The sequence below is a fragment of the Papio anubis genome, chromosome 12 (genome assembly GCF_008728515.1).
Source record: "Papio anubis isolate 15944 chromosome 12, Panubis1.0, whole genome shotgun sequence".
In the NCBI taxonomy this organism is placed as follows: Eukaryota; Metazoa; Chordata; class Mammalia; order Primates; family Cercopithecidae; genus Papio; species Papio anubis.
Window position 1 is genome coordinate 44881061 of NC_044987.1, and position 19107 is coordinate 44900167.

General features: G+C 36.8%; 1 protein-coding gene across 6 annotated transcripts in view; it reads left to right on the forward strand.

Annotated features, from left to right (window-relative positions):
• NOX4 (NADPH oxidase 4) overlaps positions 1–19107 on the forward strand; it is a 173113-nt gene that overhangs the window by 135097 nt on the left and 18909 nt on the right. For all 6 annotated transcript variants that reach the window (XM_003910526.4, XM_009187083.3, XM_003910527.4 and 3 more), the window contains one exon: positions 7577–7658. In XM_003910526.4, coding sequence (XP_003910575.1) covers positions 7577–7658 — 82 coding nt within the window. The remainder of the gene's footprint in view (positions 1–7576; positions 7659–19107) is intronic.

Genomic DNA, 19107 nt, shown 5'->3' on the forward strand with positions numbered 1-19107 from the left:
TGTCTTGGAGTTGCTCTTCTCGAGGAGTATCTTTGTGACGTTCTCTGTATTTCCTGGATTTGAATGTTGGCCTGCCCTACTAGGTTGGGGAAGTTCTCCCGGATGATATCCTGAAGAGTGTTTTCCAACTTGGTTCCATTTTCCCCCTCACTTTCAGGCACCCCAATCAGATGTAGATTTGGTCTTTTTACATAATCCCATACTTCTTGCAGGCTTTGTTCATTTCTTTTTCTTCTTTTTTCTTTTGGTTTCTCTTCTCGCTTCATTTCGTTCATTTGATCCTCAATCGCTGATACTCTTTCTTCCAGTTGATCGAGTCGGTTACTGAAGCTTGTGCATTTGTCACGTATTTCTCGTGTCATGGTTTTCATCTCTTTCATTTCGTTTATGACTTTCTCTGCATTAATTACTCTAGCCATCAATTCTTCCACTTTTTTTTCAAGATTTTTAGTTTCTTTGCGCTGGGTACGTAATTCCTCCTTTAGCTCTGAGACGTTTGATGGACTGAAGCCTTCTTCTCTCATTTCGTCAAAGTCATTCTCCATCAAGCTTTGATCCGTTGCTGGCGATGAGCTGCGCTCCTTTGCCGGGGGAGATGTGCTCTTATTTTTTGAATTTCCAGCTTTTCTGCCCTGCTTTTTCCCCATCTTTGTGGTTTTATCTGCCGCTGGTCTTTGATGATGATGGTGATGTACTGATGGGGTTTTGGTGTAGGTGTCCTTCCTGTTTGATAGTTTTCCTTCTAACAGTCAGGACCCTCAGCTGTAGGTCTGTTGGAGATTGCTTGAGGTCCACTCCAGACCCTGTTTGCCTGGGTGTCAGCAGCAGAGGCTGCAGAAGATAGAATATTGCTGAACAGCGAGTGTACCTGTCTGATTCTTGCTTTGGAGGCTTCCTCTCAGGGGTGTACTCCACCCTGTGAGGTGTGGGGTGTCAGACTGCCCCTAGTGGGGGATGTCTCCCAGTTAGGCTACTCAGGGGTCAGGGACCCACTTGAGCAGGCAGTCTGTCCCTTCTCAGATCTCAACCTCCGTGTTGGGAGATCCACTGCACTCTTCAAAGCTGTCAGACAGAGTGGTTTGCATCTGCAGAGGTTTCTGCTGCTTTTGTTGTTTACTGTGCACTGTCCCCAGAGGTGGAGTCTACAGAGACAGGCAGGTTTCCTTGAGCTGCTGTGAGCTCCACCCAGTTTGAGCTTCCCAGTGGCTTTGTTTACCTACTTAAGCCTCAGCAATGGTGGGCGCCCCTCCCCCAGCCTCGCTGCTGCCTTGCCGGGATCGCAGACTGCTGTGCTAGCAATGAGGGAGGCTCCGTGGGCGTGTGACCCTCCCGGCCAGGTGTGGGATATAATCTCCTCGTGTGCCTGTTTGCTTAAAGCGCAGTATTGGGGTGGGAGTTGCCCGATTTTCCAGGTGTTGTGTGTCTCAGTTCCCCTGGCTAGGAAAAGGGATTCCCTTTCCCCTTGCACTTCCCAGGTGAGGCGATGCCTCGCCCTGCTTCAGCTCTCGCTGGTTGGGCTGCAGCAGCTGACCAGCACCGATTGTCCGGCACTCCCTAGTGAGATGAACCCAGTACCTCAGTTGAAAATGCAGAAATCACTGGTGTTCTGTGTCGCTCGCACTGGGAGTTGGAGACTGGAGCTGTTCCTATTCGGCCATCTTGCTCCACCCGGTAAGGTACCATTTCATTGTGATTTTAATTTTCCCTGATGATTAGTGATGTTGACCACTTTTTCATGTTTGTTAGCGGTTGTATGTCTTCTTTTGAGAAATGTCTGTTCATGTCCTTTATCCACTTTTCGATGGGATTATTTGGGTTTTTTTGTTGCTGATTTGTTTGAATTCCATGTAGATTCTGGAAACTAGTCCTTTGTCAGATGCAAAGTTTGAGAAAATAGGCAAATATTTTTTAAGTAACTCAAAGTTGAAAGGTGGCTTAAAGATCACTGAACCCACCTGACTCAGTTGTCAGTTCAGAAAAGGAATTAAGAATAGAGGCAGACATAGGTCAAGAACTCAGGCTCTCTGACAACCAGTTGAGTGTTGTTTATTTTATTTTTTCATTTTCCAAGGGAAATTTTTTTCTGCTTTATTTAGGTATAATTGACAAGTAAAATTGTATATTTTCAGGGAGTACATATCTCTTGTATACATATGCATTGTGAAGTGATTACCACACTGAAGCTAATTAACGTATTCATCACCTCAAATAGTTACCTTTGTTGTGTGTGGTAAGAATACTTAAGATTTACTGGGCAACAGTGTCTTTTCTCTTATGACCTGCTGCCAAATAATGAAAACTGTATGAGTGAAGAAAGATTTGTCCTTTGGTATATCCTTTATCGTGTATACTCTCTGATAATATGTCCTGCATTAAGAAGTAATCCTCAGCCTATATTGCCAAAAAATGTGAAATAATATCAATATTACGATGCATTCATCTTATTGACCCTTTTTGGGGTACGGGGTACTGTCTGGTTCCTTGCAATATAACTTCTAATACTATTAATAGGTTACAATATACTAAGTGTTTTTAAAACTAAGGTAAACACATAATAGAGTCTTAATCTTTAATGCCTCTTAAGGATTTCATTTTGGTGCTATTTTAAAAAAATTAAAATTGGCAAATTAGTGTAATGTGAGCATTAAGAGAAAGATAAAAAAAATTACCTCTTAATAAAAATGGGAAGAACTTCTATTCAAGTACCTTTTCTTTAGGGCAATACTGTCTCCCTTAGAAGTATTTTATATGACTTATTTTATTGCCCTGAAAATCTAATATTCAAAACAGTTAAAATATTCATTTTTATAGAGGAGGTTATAGAGAGGCAGTTAGGGAAGAGGGGTTACCTAAAGGAAAACAATGATTTGAAATTGGTAAAACCTGTCTGGTTCCCTCTAGCAAACAATAGCTCTTTCTTAGGTTGCTGTTAAAAACAAACAAACAAAAAAAAAAACAAAAAAAAACTAAATAGGTGACAGTGATCACATCTCTAGATGCAAAGGATCTTTAGGTTATACAAGAATAGCATTAATCAGTGTTACTTTCGTCTTTCATGTATTTTTTTCTTTCTTTTCTTTTTTTTTTTTTTGTAGTGGTAAGAGGTTTTATTTTCTTCTCATCCCAGGAATAGATTTGCATAATGCTAAATTGCTGTGAGCTGAAATCATGCCACTGCATTCCAGCCAGGGTGACAGAGCAAGACTCCATCTCAAAAAGAAAAAAAAGAAAAAAAAAAAAAACCTACTGCTTTTTATTGTTATGTAAATCCTTATTGCATTTGGTCTATTCTGCATATTGGGGTGGATTAGAGATTGGTCATTTTCTGCAAAGGAGAACATGAAACACCTTGGCCACAAAAAGCTGTACAAAAAAGTTTCAATTAGAATTGGAAAGAGTATTTTATTTTTCTCATTTTTGTTTTCAAATAATTACGCATATTGTGTCACAGTTGATTAGCCAGAAAATGCAAAGTAATGTAACTGTGTGCAGTATGTCATCCAGGTCTAACAGCCTCATAATCTTTTTGTTGATTGAATGGGAGAAAGGAAGAGTGGGTGAAAGTCTACAAAAGCTTGTGTTAATTAAGATGTATCTCCTACTGGTAGAAAATCATGTTCAGACATTATCACATCGTTAGTCAGCTCATCACAGTACCACTTTGCAGAAAAGTTTTTTTTTTTTTTTCCCAGTGGCTTTAATGAATTTCTTCTAAGAAGTCCTGTGAAACGCCTGAGCTGTAGTATTTGGATAACTGTGCCATTTTCTTAAACAATTTGAGCCTGCTAAGAAAGTAGATCTTCTGGTTTGACTTTTTTTTTTTTTTTTTTTTTTTTTTACTTAACAAATAAAGCATCAAATTATTTTGGCCTTTTCCTCAGAATCAAATAGATAATAGGATGCTAATTAAATAATCGATAGGCAAAAATCTGTGAGACTAAAGGACTAAATAATTATAAATAATTTTTCCATTTACTTGAACTTTGCTAAGGATAGATTGTTATCATTTATCTATTTTTATAAAGAAATAAGTGAATAATCAATATGCCTTTATGAGATAAAATTAATTGTTCCCTTTTAATAATTTATTAATATGATAAAAATTAAATTTTTTAAAGACATGCTTTTAAAGTACTGCATACATTTTCTGTGTATGTATATATGAACCCTTTCTTTTCTTTTCTTTTCTTTTCTTTTCTTTTCTTTTCTTTTTCTTTTTGAGATTAAGTTACATTCTCCTTGCCCAGGCTGGAGTGCAATGGCATGACCTCAACTCACTGCAACCTCTGCCTCCCAGGTTCAAGTGATTCTCCTGCCTCAGCCTCCTGAGTAGCTGGGATTGCAGGCACCCACCACTACGCCCAGCTAATTTTTTGTATTTTTAGTAGAGACAGAGTTTCATCATGTTGGTCAGGCTGGTCTCAAACTCTTGACCTCAGGTGATCCACCTGCCTCAGCCTCCCAAAGTGCTGGGATTATAGGCGTGAGCCACCATGCCCTTTCTATGAACTCTTTTTGACAACCATGATAGCTATTCAAGATATGTTTGCTTGATATTCTTTGTATTTATGATAATCTGATTAAAGGATGTTCCAAATATAGGAACATTCGTTATAGATTTCCTTATAACTTTATAAGTGACGTCTTTTATGCTGCTTTTGCTCTGTGTGTGTATGCATGCACACGTGTGCATCTGTGTATGTGTTTTTAGTCCTGTCAATATGTCATCTGCAGAGATTCTTTTCTCCAGAATTATAGTCATATGTCCATTACGGTTATGTAAAAAGAGAAAAACTTATTGTTGTGAAAAGGATGTCTTATAGTTGTGTGCACTAAGAATTCTGATTTTTGTTTCCTTTTAACAAGTTTGGGAGAAATTCATTAAACTTTAATTTATACCATTGGTTTTCAAGGAATATCATAACACATATAGCTGTTTGATTTAACAGTTCTTTACTTGATATGTAAAGTTCTTGTTTGCTGTTGGGTTTGGGCTTGATTTTTCAAGACCCATTTTAGGAAAAGGCTCAGTGAGAAAAAAATTGAAAAGATAAAGCATTACACATTACTCATTTAGTGAGTACCCCATAAATTGGCAAGTAGACTGAAAACCAAGAGTTATTATCATCAGAAAGTTTACTAGTCATTTGATTGAAAGAAATGTTAATTTTAAAAATTAAAAATAGTAAGATCAGCCCAAAATACCAGCCAATAATATAATTTAATATTTAAAAAGATGAACTAATATTAAAGAGTATAATTGGAGAAAAACACATAGTTTTTTGGGGGATTTCTAGACTTCAGAGTATAAGCCCATCTGTATTTGGATCTCATTAGTTCCTTCTCACCTATATTGTAAGAAATGTCAGAATTTTGAGAGGGGGAAAAAACAGTAGAAGCCAGTTATGTATCTCTGATTCAGTATGTTTTAATAAATATGAAGATAAAATATACATTCTGCTTCTCAGTAAGCAAAGGCCACTTTGTGTCAGCCGTATTCCAAATAATTTAACATCTAACTATCTGTAAACTAGGAAATGGCAATGGTCATCAGGTGTATATTTTCATTATTTTGTGGAAAGGCTCACCTTCAGTTAGTGATGGATTTACTGCAGCAGGGGAGTGTTAGCTTTGCATACTATCTCAGCCTGATTGTGCGACTGTGTCAAGATGGGAGTATGTATCCATTTGCTGTTCATGGTTGATGTATGACCATTTGGTCTCCTCTGGGAGTTATTATGATTAACCTTAAAAAACACTTTTCTCTGTCCAGTAAAAATAGATGTTGGAAATATTTCTTCAACAAGTATTTATCCAGCACCTTAATTATGTGTCAGATAATGTTCTGTACCTTGGTGGCACAATACTTATCTACTAGAAGAAAGAGGGATAGAGAGATAAATACATATAACAATAAAACATAGTGTGATAAATTCTGTGAAAGTGGAATCACAAGGTGTACGGGGAGTACACAGTCGGTCAAGCCTACTCCAAATAGGACAGGAGGAGAGAACAAAAAAGTAATGGAGGGATCAAGGAAGCCTTTCCATAGACATAACTCTAGAGGTAATGCATATCTATTCCTGAAAATGTGCATACTCTATGCCATGCAGATAGCTATGCAGCGTAAGTATTTCCAAGGTAACATCTAGGATTTTTTCCTTTGTCCTTCTTTGTTTTTTTCCTTTTCTTTCTCCCTTCCTCTTCCCCCCTCCCTCCTATTTTCTCTCTTTTCTTCATTATGAATTCATATGCACTGAAGTTTACTAAATCAATTCTTAGCTCAGGATATGCAGTAATTATTGGTCTTTTCCTGGCTGTCATTCCTTCATTCATTTATTCATTTATGATATGACAATTACTACATATGAAACACTAACAGTTACTTAGGTTTACCCTTTTGCTTCTCTCCTATTTCATTCCCCTACCTTTCCTAAAAGATAATCATTATTCTGAATTGTGCATGTCCTTCTTTTTTAATTGGTTTGTTTTATTTCATATATATCATACTTAAATAATACATTGCTTAGTTTTTTTTTAACTCAATAAAAATTCTATTCTGTTATATGTAACCTGCTGGGATTTTATTTCACTCAACATTATATTAATATGATTCATTATGTTTTTATTTGTAACTGAAATCATTCAGTTTCACTTCAGTTAATACTTCATTTTGTGAATAAGCACAAACGTCCATTCTGCCATGTCAGTGAGCAACTGAGCTGCTTCCATTTATGTTGTTCTATGAGTGGTGCTACTGTGAACATTCTCATACTTGCTAAGACACATGTGAAAGTTTCTGCAAGGTGTATCCCTGAAAGTGGAAATATTGGGCCACAGACTATACAAAAGTAAAACTTAAATGATAATGCCAAATTGTCTTCAAAAGCTATTGTACTAATTTGGACTCCCACCAGCAGCATATAAGAGCTTAAGTTGATCAACATCCTCTCCAACACTTGGTTTTGGGAGACTAATTTCTGTCAATTGAATGCTACATGACATAAATGCTAGTTAATGGTGTCTGGTTTTGATTCACATGGCACAGGTTACTAATGAGACTATGCATCTCTTAATATGTTGATTGGTCATGTATGTTTTCCCTAACCTTTCAATGATAAGATTTGATCATTAAGATATATGTTGCCATTAAGGAAAAAAAAATATATTTTTATATTTATATATGAGAAATATGTATGTGTGAAATGTATATATTATATATATTTATAGGATAAATGTAACTATTTCAAATATTAATCCAGGCTTAATTTTATATATTTAAAATAAATATATGAATATGTGTTATCTATATACCTATACCTATTTATCCTTAATGGCTACATATGTATTTGTGATTAAAATATTATAATCTATCCATATATAGATATATACACATGCACACATACACTATATATATATATTAGTAATACATAAAATGGTGGGTAAATTTCTAATAAAGGATGGATATACAATCAAAATGGCTAACAAAATAAACCAATAGGAAATACTTCCATTTTGAAATTATTTTCATGACTTTTATCTTTTCACAGCTTGATGTTTATTTTTCTTTTGACAGAGCGATTTCGAGATTTACTACTGCCTCCATCTAGTCAAGACTCCGAAATTCTGCCCTTCATTCAATCTAGAAATTATCCCAAGTAAGCAAAAGGGGTTCACTGGGTTTTGATAAGGCAGTGGGTATAGTGCTGGGAGAGATTTGGGCAGGCAAAAACAAAATGTAATCTTTCTTAAGATTTCTGAAAATCCTGAATAACTTACCCTAACTAACTAAGACATCTGCAGTATAATATCTCAGGCTCCTTGAAGCTGGGTCATAGAAGAAAGACTTACTTTTAATTGCAACCCAACTTTGACTGAGGAGCTGCTGCACAGTGCGATCAACAGGCTGTGTGCATCTATGTCTGATTCTTTTTGCTTGATGCTGTATCAACAGGGACAGCATTTCGTCGGTGATACTTCATCTGGTTTACTATTTACTGTCCTTTAAATGCAAGGATTCATTTATATTGTAGCAAGTCATTTTCAAAATAACCACGGGCTAGATACGGTTTTTAACAATCTCTATATATTCTTATTTATCATATTGAAAACTGGGGAAGTGAAATCTTCTGATGCTTTGTTATATGAAGCAGACCTTTCCTTCTCATAGATGCCCCAAGCATACGTACTTGTTGAAGGAATATGCCTTCATCTTCCTGAAGGTTAAGGAAATACCAGGCCTCTTATAACACATTTCCTTCCCTAAAGACTGATACATGCTGAATCTTGATCATTCCTGTGGCATCTTGGGGCCTCCTCTATGAGTGTTTAGCTCTCTTTAATAGTTAGTGTGCAAAAGGCTAAAGAATAAATAAACTAATATCTGAAATAGAAAAGAAACGCCATCAACTTAAAGGAATAGAATTTGGTTTATACATATTTCATCTAATCACTATGCCAAATTCTTTGATTTCTTTAAGAGTTTTTTCAAGAATTCATAAACTTTGCTTTCTGGGGAAATTATTTTCCCTCTAATACTTAGCTTTGGTAATACTCACTTAATTATGATCACAAAAATAAATATAAAATCCTAATCATATTGCTTGTGCATTGTTTCAACTTTTAATCCAGGCTTAATTTTTAGCAATAAACTTGCAATCTCCTGATAACATACACAAAGACATACATGTGCCTAATCAGCCTTGAATGCATACTTTGGTCTATATGTACATGTTGACCAGGAGCATGAATGTGCCCAAAATAATTGATGCACACCTATTTGTATTTTTACTTACAGTGGCTGTTGGCAGAGGCTGATGATGCCTGCTTTTCTGCCTCTTAGGCTTACAGTTTGCCTAATGCCTTTGCTTGATAGGGTAGTCATAGTAGTTTCCCAGGTGGTTATCTATTTGCAGCTACAGGAATACCTCAGAAATATTGTGGGTTTGATTCTAGGCCGCCGCAATAAAGTCAATACTGCAATAAAGCTGTCACACTTTCTTTTAGTTTCTCAGTGCATATAAAAGTAAATTTAACAGTATTCTATAGCCTTTTAAGTTTGCAGTAGCCTAGATATGTCTAGAAATACTATGTACATCCGTTAATTAAAATATACTTTATTGTTAAAAATGCTTACAATCATCTGTGCCTTCAGCAAGTCATAAACTTTTTGCTGGTAGGGGATCTTTCCTCGATGTTGATGGTTGCTGACTGATTAGGAAGGTGGTTGTTAAAGGTTGGGGCACCTGTGACAATTTCTTAGAATAAAACCATGAAGTTTATTGCATCAATTGGCTCTTCCTTTTACAAAAGATTTCTCTGTAGATTGTGATGCTGTTTGATGGCATTTTACCCACAGCATAACTTCTCTAAAAATTGAACTCAATCCTCTCAAACCCTGCTGTTGTGTTATCAAGAAAATTTATATGATATCCTAAATCTTTTGTTGTCATTTCAGCATTTTCATAGCTTCTTTACCAGGAGTAGATTTTATCTAAAAAAAAATACTTTCTTCCTGTAATCCTAGTACTTTGGGAAGCTGAGGCAGGTGGATCACTTGAGGGCAGGAGTTCAAGACCAGCCTGGCCAACATGGTGAAACCCGATCTCTACTAAAAGTATAAAAATTAGCCAGGTATGGTGGCCCCCGCCTGTATTTCCAGCTATTTGGGAGGCTGAGGTGGGAGAATTGCTTGAACCCAGGAGGTGGAGGTTGCAGTGAGCTGAGATTGTGCCACTGTACTCCAGCCTGGGCAACAGAGTGAAACTCCAAAAACAGACAAACAAAAAACAAAAGAAAAAATTGCTTTTTTTTTTTTTTTTTGCTCATCCATAATAAGCAACTTTTCATTTATTCAAATTATATCATGAGATTGCAGCAATTCAATCATATATTCAGGCTCCACTTGTAATTCTAGTTCTCTATTTACACTATGTCTGTAGTTGCTTCCTCCACTGAAGTCATGGACCCCTCAAAGTTAACCATGAGGGCTCAAATAAACTTCTTCTAAACTCTTATTAATTTTGGTAATATGACTTCCTCCCATGAGTCATGATGTTCTTAATAGCACCTAGAAGGTGAATAATTTTCAGGATGTTTTTAAATTTACATTGCCCAGATCTACCAGAGGCATCACTGTCTATGGTAGCTATAGCCTTATGAAAAGTATTTCTTAAATAATAACAATTGAAAGTCAGAATTTCTCTTTGATCCATGGATTGCAAGATGGATGTAATGTTAGCAGGCCTGCAAACAACATTCATCTTCATGTACATCTACATCATAGCTCTTGGTTGACTAGGTGCATTGTCAGTGAGCAGTAATTTTAAAAATTTATTTGTATAAATTTATGTGGTACATATGTAATTTTGATCCATGGATAGATTGTATAGTAGCCAAGTCAGGGCTTTTAGGGTATCCATCACTGGACTAACATACATTGTATCCATTAAGTAATTTCTCATTATTCACCTACTTCCTAGCCCCCTTGCAACCTTTCAAGTCTCCACTGTCTATCATTCCATACTCTACGTCCATGTGTACACATCATCTAGCTCTCTCTTTTAAGTGAGAACATTAAGTATTTGACTTTCTGTGTCTGAGTGATTTCATTCAGGGTGATGTCTCCAGTTTTATCCATATTGCTGCAAAAGTCATTATTTTGTTCTTTTTTGTTGCTGAATAGTATTTGATTATGTATATATACAGTATTTTCTTTATCCAGTCATCCATTGATGGACGCTTAGGTTGAATTCATTTCATTGTTATTGTTCTGGTGTGAGCTTTGCTCACTGCCTATGTGAGTAGTAACATTTTGGATAGAATCTTTTTTTTTTTTTTCCCTAGTGGGCTTAAAATATTCAGTAAACCATGCTATCTATAAACAGACGTGTTTTAATCTGGACTTTGTTCTTTTATTTGTAGAGTACAAACAGAGTAGATTTAGCATAATTCTTATGGGCCTTAAGTTTTTCAGAATGGTAAATGAGCACTGCTTCAACTTAAAGTGACCAACTACATTAGTCTATAGACAAGAGTCAGCCTATCCTTTGAAGCTTTGAAGCCAGGCATTGACTGCTCCTTTCCAGCTGTGAACACTGTAGATGGCATCTACCACTTGATGGCTGTCTTGTCTACATTGAAAATCTGTTGTTTAGTGTAGTCACCTTCATCTATCATCTCAGCTAGATCTTCTGGATAACATGCTGCAGCTTTTCTATCAGCACTTGCTGCTTTGCTTTGAACTTTTATATTATAGAGATGGCTTCTTTTCTTAAGCCTCATGAACCAACCTATTCTAGCTTCAGACTTTTCTTTTGCAGCTTCCACATCTCTGTCAGCCTTCATGGAATTGAAAAGAGTTAGGGCCTTGTTCTGGATTAGTCTTTGGCTTAAGGGAATGTTGTGTTGTGGCTGGTTTAATCATCCAGACCACTAAAACTTTCTCCATATCAGCAATAAGGCTGTTTTGCTTTCTTATTATTCATATGTTCACTGAAATAGCACTTTTAATTTTCTTCAAAAACTTGTTCCCTTGCATTAGCAATTTGGCTCAATGTTTGACACAAGAAGCCTAACTTTATGCCTATCTCAGCTTTCAACATGCCTTCCTCACTAAGTTTAATCATGTCTAGTTTTTTATTGAAGTAAGAGACATGCAACTCTTCCTTTCACATGAAACTTAGAGGTCATTTTAGAGTTGTTAATTGGCCTAAATTCAATATTGTTTTGTCACAGGGAGTAGGATGGTCCCAGGTAAGGGAATGAGAAGGAGAAATGTTTGGTAGGTGCACTCAGAACACACGCATTTGTTCATCATTGCAGATAACTGAACGTCAAATAATTTGTAGCTTTGTAACTTAAAAAAAAATCTGTAAAGTTGAAATACAAGTCAAACAATTAGAATGTATTTTATTCACAACCACTGTTATGTATATCTACACTAAGATTTTTTCCTCATTTTTCTGGTTGAAATGTGATTTAAGACCTAAAATATGGGTTACAAAGCAACTTCCTTGCCCTATAAAATTACGCTGTGTCACAGAGTGGTATTTACAGATCATGACATAACCCACATAGATCATAACATCACTAGGATGGAGTCATTGTGCACTGGTTAGTGTAAGCTGTGGTATTTTGGATTTGGTCTGGGGTTGCTATTTAGTCAATATAGTGTCCCTATAATCTTTAACTTCCTGTTACCAAGAGACATCTAACAAATAATGAAATATGGAAATGTGTATCCTTTATTTAGGTGAAAAATATTCATGAAGAGAACTGACTGGGTCTGAAATGTATATGGATATATATATATATGTTTAAGGGAAAGGCATTTAAAAAATATCGCCTGCAATGGTGTTTAGAAACACTCTTCTAAAATATAAGAATGTTCATTAATCAGTTTCTACATTTGTGAGCTCTTATTTGACCCATTGCCAAAGCTAGGGCATCCATTCTCATCAGGATGTAATTGTAGACATTGCTCCATGAAAATTCTCAGAGCATGAGGGGGTGTGACAGTTGTCAGAAAGAGATAGATGAGTAGAAAGGAATTTAAAAAAGAATGTGCATCTAATACAAAATGCATATTGTTGATTTATAGGTTGGAGGAAACAAATGGAGATAAAGAAACAAGTTTTATTGCTAATTAACTCTGAAGGACTTAAGTTCATGACATATGTAGACTAGAGAGTAGTTATAATCTATGTTTATCCTTGTAAATACAGCTTGGACATGTAAAATGGTTAAGTGCATCTGGTTTAATTTTATCCACAAATTACTTGCAACCATTTTGGCAATTAAACCAGCAAAACATCACCCAGTGGCTCTGGAAGTTTTAACCACAATGTATGTAAAAATATTGTGAAAATACAAGAATAAACTATCTCTACTTGGTTCTCATAAAGATCAAGTTCTCTGAGCTTCCTAATATCTGAACTGTTTAGAGAGGAATATCATTTATGACAAATTTTAGAGCTGTTCTTTTTTGACTTGGTTTGCTGCCAAAGAACAACCTTGATTGTTTGGACAATAAAAGCAATGTCCTAACTCAATCTCATTTCTAATGGGCTACGTAAAAATGACTTCAAATGGTGATTTTGGGTAATACCCTTAAACTGCGAAGCCTCAGATGACCTTTCCACAGTCTGTTCTCCAGCTTATCCTCCTTTCTCTTTCCTAGCCACGTTTTGAGTTCCTCTTCAATACATCATCCATCTTTAATAATTTCTGTTCAATCTGCATGTCTGCAATGTACTTGTCATCTGAGCCTGAGCCAAGTTCTTTTCTTTTCTTTTCTTTTCTTTTTTAGATGGAATCTCGCTCTGTCGCCTAGGCTGTAGTGCAGTGGTGAGATCTCAGCTCACTGCAAGCTCTGCCTCCCATGTTCGAGCGATTCTTCTGCCTCAGCCTCCTGAGTAGAAGGGTTTACAGGCGTGAGCCACCACACCAGGCTAATTTTTGTATTTTTAGTAGAGACAAAGTTTTAGTAGAGACAAAGTTTCACCATAGTGGCTGGTCTCGAACTCCTGACCTGGTGATCTGCTCACCTTGGTCTCCCAAAATGCTGGGATTACAGGTGTGAGCCACTGTGCCTGGCCCAAGTTATTTTCATTTATAATAGTAACACATAATGAACACTACACATGCCAGGAATTGTGCTTTATATGCATTATTAATTTAATTCTTACTATTCCTCTCTAAGTTAGGTAGTACTATTTCCCTAATTTTACAGATAAGAGAACTGAGATTCAAAGAGGTAAATGCCCTACCCAAAGTCACATGGCAGAGCTGGGTCTCCAATCCAGATTTGTTTGGCCCCTCAAATAATACTTAACTTAGAAGTGGTTGGGTCATTGAGGGATTACTTCCAGGTGGCTGAAAACTGTGTATGTGTAGAGCATGTGTGTGCATGCATGTGCAACACACATGCACACACTTGGAGTCAAGGTATAAGTAGAAATATGGACAGGGCCTAGAATACCTTCTGTTTTCTGAGGCAAGGTCTCATTCTGTCACCCAGGCTGTAGTGCAGTGGTGCAAGCACAGCCCACTGCAGCCTCAACATCCTGGGCTTAAGTGAACCTCCTGCCTTGGCCTCCAGTGTAGCTGGGACCACAGGTGTGTGCCACCAGGCCTGGCATATATATATAGATATAACAATTTTTTTTTGTAGAGACATAGATGTCTTTCTTTCTTTTTTTTTTTTTTTTTTTTTGAGATGGAGTCTTATTCTGTTACCCAGGTTGGAGTGCAATGGCACGATCTCTACTCACTGCAACTTCTGCCTCCCAGATTCAAGCGATTCTCCTGCCTCAGCCTCCCAAGTAGCTGGGATTACAGATGTGTGCTACCACGCCCGGCTAATTTTTGTATTTTTAGTAGAGACAAAGTTTCACCATATTGGCCAGGCTAGTCTCGAACTCCTGTTTCAGGTGATCCACCTGCCTTGACCTCCCAAAGTGCCGGGATTACAGGCATGAGCCACCACACCCGGCTGGAGACATAGGTCTTATCACATTGTTGTCACAGGCCTGGTCTTTGTTGCACAGGCTGGTCTTGAACTCCTAGCCTCAAGCAATCATCCCACCTAAGCCTCCCAAAGTATTGGATTACAGATATGAGCCACTGCATCTAGCCTGGACTGCCACTTAAATGACCTTGAACTTTGTTGTAAAGACAATGAAGACCCATGAAAGGATTTTAAGCCAAGCAGAAAGATAATTAGGCTTACATTTTTATAGATTTTTCATGAAACTAGAGAGGTACATGAGGTACCACATGGGGCCAGCACACTAGCTTGTTGGCAATTTCATATTCAGGCAGGAAATGATAATGGATTCATACTGTGGTAATAGTAATATGGAAGATCAGATAGGTCTAAGGGTGTTAGGAGGCATAATTAACAGAATATGATGACTATTATGCAAGAAGGAGAGGAGGAGAGAGAGGGAGAAGGAAAGAGCTTTGGGTGACTTCAGGCTTTTTCACTTGAGTCACGTTCTGGTTTAAGTCCTCCATGATTGAGGGAGAGTGGTAATCTGAGCATCTTTATGTTGACTTTTTGTTCTATATTACAAATGATGATGATGGAGATACCTTCCTTCTAATGTTGCTTTGAGGAATGCCCAATGCGTGACACAATTGTTTCTTGTAAGTCTTTGTGATATTTAAAATCAGAAAGCACCTGGCCTCTTGCAAAAGTGAATTCTCATCACTATTCTCATTGTCAGCTCTGTTCTGCCATTTCTCAAAGCGATTGCTTGCCTCAGGGCAGGGGGAAAGGCTCTGTCATGTGGGCTGCTTTTGTATATTCAATCCATTCTAAATCCTGTCAGAAGGGATGCATTGTCCTGTCTGGTAGAGGTGGCTCTGGGTGATGTGCTCTGCTTGGATTAGTCAGGAAGGAGCCCTTTCCCTTGTGTGTCTGCTTATTTGTGGTAGTGGTTATTCCGGTACAGTTTCTACAAGCACAATAAGTTCATAAGATTTTCCACAGTATACATATTGTCTTTCATAAAAGAATTACTATCTTTCATCTTCTAATCCTTACATTTAGACTTTCTTTTATATAGTATGTGAAATGCCAATACTTGGATGGCAAGAGATCTAAAAGGTAGTATTCTGACTAGAGTGTGGAATGTAGTTATAAGAATGCCAAATGCTATTGATATTTGCAAAACTAGGCAAGAAGGATGTCCAAAGGATGCCGGTCTGTCAACAAGTAGTGGATCCCAACCCCTGGGCTGGGATTCACAAGGCAAAACCCTGTCATCAGGACTGTAAAACTGAGGCACTGTTTAAATTGTAAAGATTTTGGCTCAGAGATGTAAGTCAAGAAGCTGTGTTAGTGCAAGGCTAATGAGCAAGCAATGAACAAGCCTTAGTGCTGGCTGAGAGCACAACTCCTTCCTGACTCAGATAAGAATTGGTTGAAGGATAGGGCCAAGCTGAGTCTATAACTGGAGGTTAGGTGGCCAAAATCACAGAACAAGTTGGGGAAGTAGCCACTTTCTGGAGATAGATTAAGAGATTAAGCACAGGTGAGTCTCCATCTAGTGCCTTTGAGAGCCATTTACTTTCTTTGTCACCCCATCCTGTATTCAGCTGCCATACATCTTTTCACTCTTTAGTTTTTAGGTTTGAGAAATTTTTGTTGTTTATTTGGGGTTTGTTTTTTTATTTTTAAGCAGAAATTGTCAGTCAACAAAGTAGCCTAAAATCCTTCCTTTGTTAAAAATCTTATATTAAATGTAACAATTCGTAATGGTTATGAGAGAATAATTTTGGTAGCATGATTATTTTATGGGGACTCCTTGCCAAAGAATTTTTATCCTTGCAGACTTTAAATTAATTAATTTGTAAGGCCTTGACTGAACTGAATCATTCAGAATTCCAAGAGAAAAATGTCAGAGTTTTTTTTTTTTTTTAAACAATGTTGCTTTTATTTTAACATGAGATTGCATTAGATAATAATTACAAATTATTGTAAGTGAGACTGAGTTCTTGATTTGGCTCTCAGCTTGAATGTTATTGGTATACGGAAATGCTGCTAATTTTTATACATTGACTTTGTATGCTGAAACTACTGAAGTCATTTATCAGTTCTCTTGGCAGAGTCTTTAGGGTTTCATAGGTATAGAAGCAAATCATCATCAAAGAGAGACAGTATGACTTCTTTTCCTATTTGGATGCTTTTTCTTTCTTTCTCCTGCTTGACTGCTCTGGCTAGAATTTCCAGTGCTATGTTGAATAAGAGTGGTGAGAGCGGGCACCCTTGTCTTGTTCTGGTTCTCAAGGGAAATGCACCCATCTTTTGCCATTTCAGGATGGTGTTGGTTGTGGGTTTGTCGTCGATGACTGTTATTATTTTGAGACATGTTCCTTATATGCCTAGTTTATTGAGGGTTTTTATCATAAAGGGATGTTGGATTTTATCGAAAACTTTTTCTGCATCTATTGAGATGAAAATAAGTTATTTGTTTTTATTTCTGTTTACGTGCAAAAACAGAAAATTAAACATTGGGTACACAGAGACATGAAGATGGGAACAATAGACACTGGGGAGGGAGAGGGGCAGGGATTGAAAAATTACCTACCTGTATTGAATGCTGCTATACACTGTAGAGTACAGTATTGGTTGATTAAGCTCATGATCATGTGTCTGACTGGCAGCTGTGGCAGCTGCCTGGCATCATGAGAGACTATTGTACCAAATACCACTAGTCCAGAAAAGGGTCAAAATTCAAAATTTTGAGTACAGTTTCTACTGAGTACATATCGTTTTCACTCCATCATAAAGTCAAAAAATTTTAAATCGAACTATCCTAAGTCAGGGACCCTCTGTAAAATCACCACCTGCACTAGCTCACTCCTTACCCTCCTTACCTGCTCTGTCAGCAACATCAGTATCTCCTGGGGGAATGGTGGAAACGACAAATGCTGAGACTTCTGAGTCAGTAAGACTCGGAGTAGGGCCTAGCATTCTGTGTTTTAACAAGCCCTACAGGAAATTCTGATACACAGTAAAATTTGAAAACCATCAAGGGAGAACCATCACACACTTTAAACTCATTCCTTTTGTTTGTTGTTTCTATTGATATGATTACCTCCTGAGACTAGAATGGTCTAAAACTGCAATACCATCCTCTCCGGAGGAATAGTTAATCACACTCACTTTTTTCCTACATGAAGAGAGAATTGTTAGATGATAATTGTCCTGGAACCTTTTTTTGTTTTTACCTTTATATAATACACCTCACCAAAATATTTGATAATTGTGATGATTATTATCTGATTATTAAAAAAATAGTAACTTTGAATCTAACTTTGGAGTTAGATTCAGAATGAATTTAGTAAAAGTCCTCCCCCCTTAATATAAGAGTGACCTTAAGAAAATTATTTAACCTTTTTGAGTTTTAGTTCCCAATGCAATAAAATAGGCATTATACTTTCCTATGAAATTTGTTGTGTGGATTAACAGTGAAGGTATACATAGAACATTCAGTACCAACCCTGGATTAAATGTTCGGTGAAGAGTATCCATTGTTATTATAACTTATTTTAGGTTTCTGAGGTAAGAGTCTCAGGCATTTCTTGAAAAAGAAAATTTTTTTTGGACACTGAGTTTTACTCTGTCACCCAGGCAGGAGTGCAGTGGTGTGATCACAGCTCACTGCAGTCTCAACCTCCTAGACTTAAGACATCCTCCTGCCTCAGCCTCCCTAGTACCTGGGATTACAAGCACTTGCCACCATGCCCAGCTAATACTTAAGACAAGGGTCTCATTATGTTGCTCAGGCTGGTCTCAAAATTCTGGCCCTAAGCAATTGTCCTGCCTCAGCCTCCAAAAGTGCTGGGATTACAGGTGTGAGCCACTACACCAGACCCTTGAAATTTTTTTATTAATTAAAAGAACTGTTTAAAGTGACAGCTGATCAGAAAAGATTTTAAAAGGCAAATATTTTTCAAAACTTTACACTTACATGAACATTAAATGTTATAAATTACAAACCTTTACTTTTAATAATAATATAGTATTTATTATGTTATTCTTAAATATCTAATATTTATCAGGTTCTCACTATGTTCAGGTACCATGTTAAAAGCTTTAACAAGTATATTTACATTCAGCCACATAAAATAGAAATGTAGCTTGAAACTCATTAATCTTAATGAAAGAATTAAATCAGTTTTTTAAAGTGTAAATACTGCTTTCAAGGGAAAAATTTAAATGTAAAAATGTTTATATATTTCTGAGGGGGTCAGAGAAGAAGATATCTCTTATTCTTAGAATTATCTTAGATCCACCATCCTTCATAAATGTTCTTTTCATTAGTTATCAACTGAAGTTTAAAAATGTGTCAAATTGATTTCATCTCTACTATGTTATAGCAAGACTTTAAAGAGTTGCCTGTAATTTCTACAATCTGGTTACATATGTTATGATAATAACAACATGGCATTCTTTTAAAGACCGTGTACTATGATAGGGAGAAAGTCACTGCTCATAAATGAAAGGCAGTATATTTCACACATTAATCAGATTAAATATGTAAAAAAAAAGTGATTTAAGCAGTTTCAGTTTCCATCTCCCTCAAAAAACTGGAT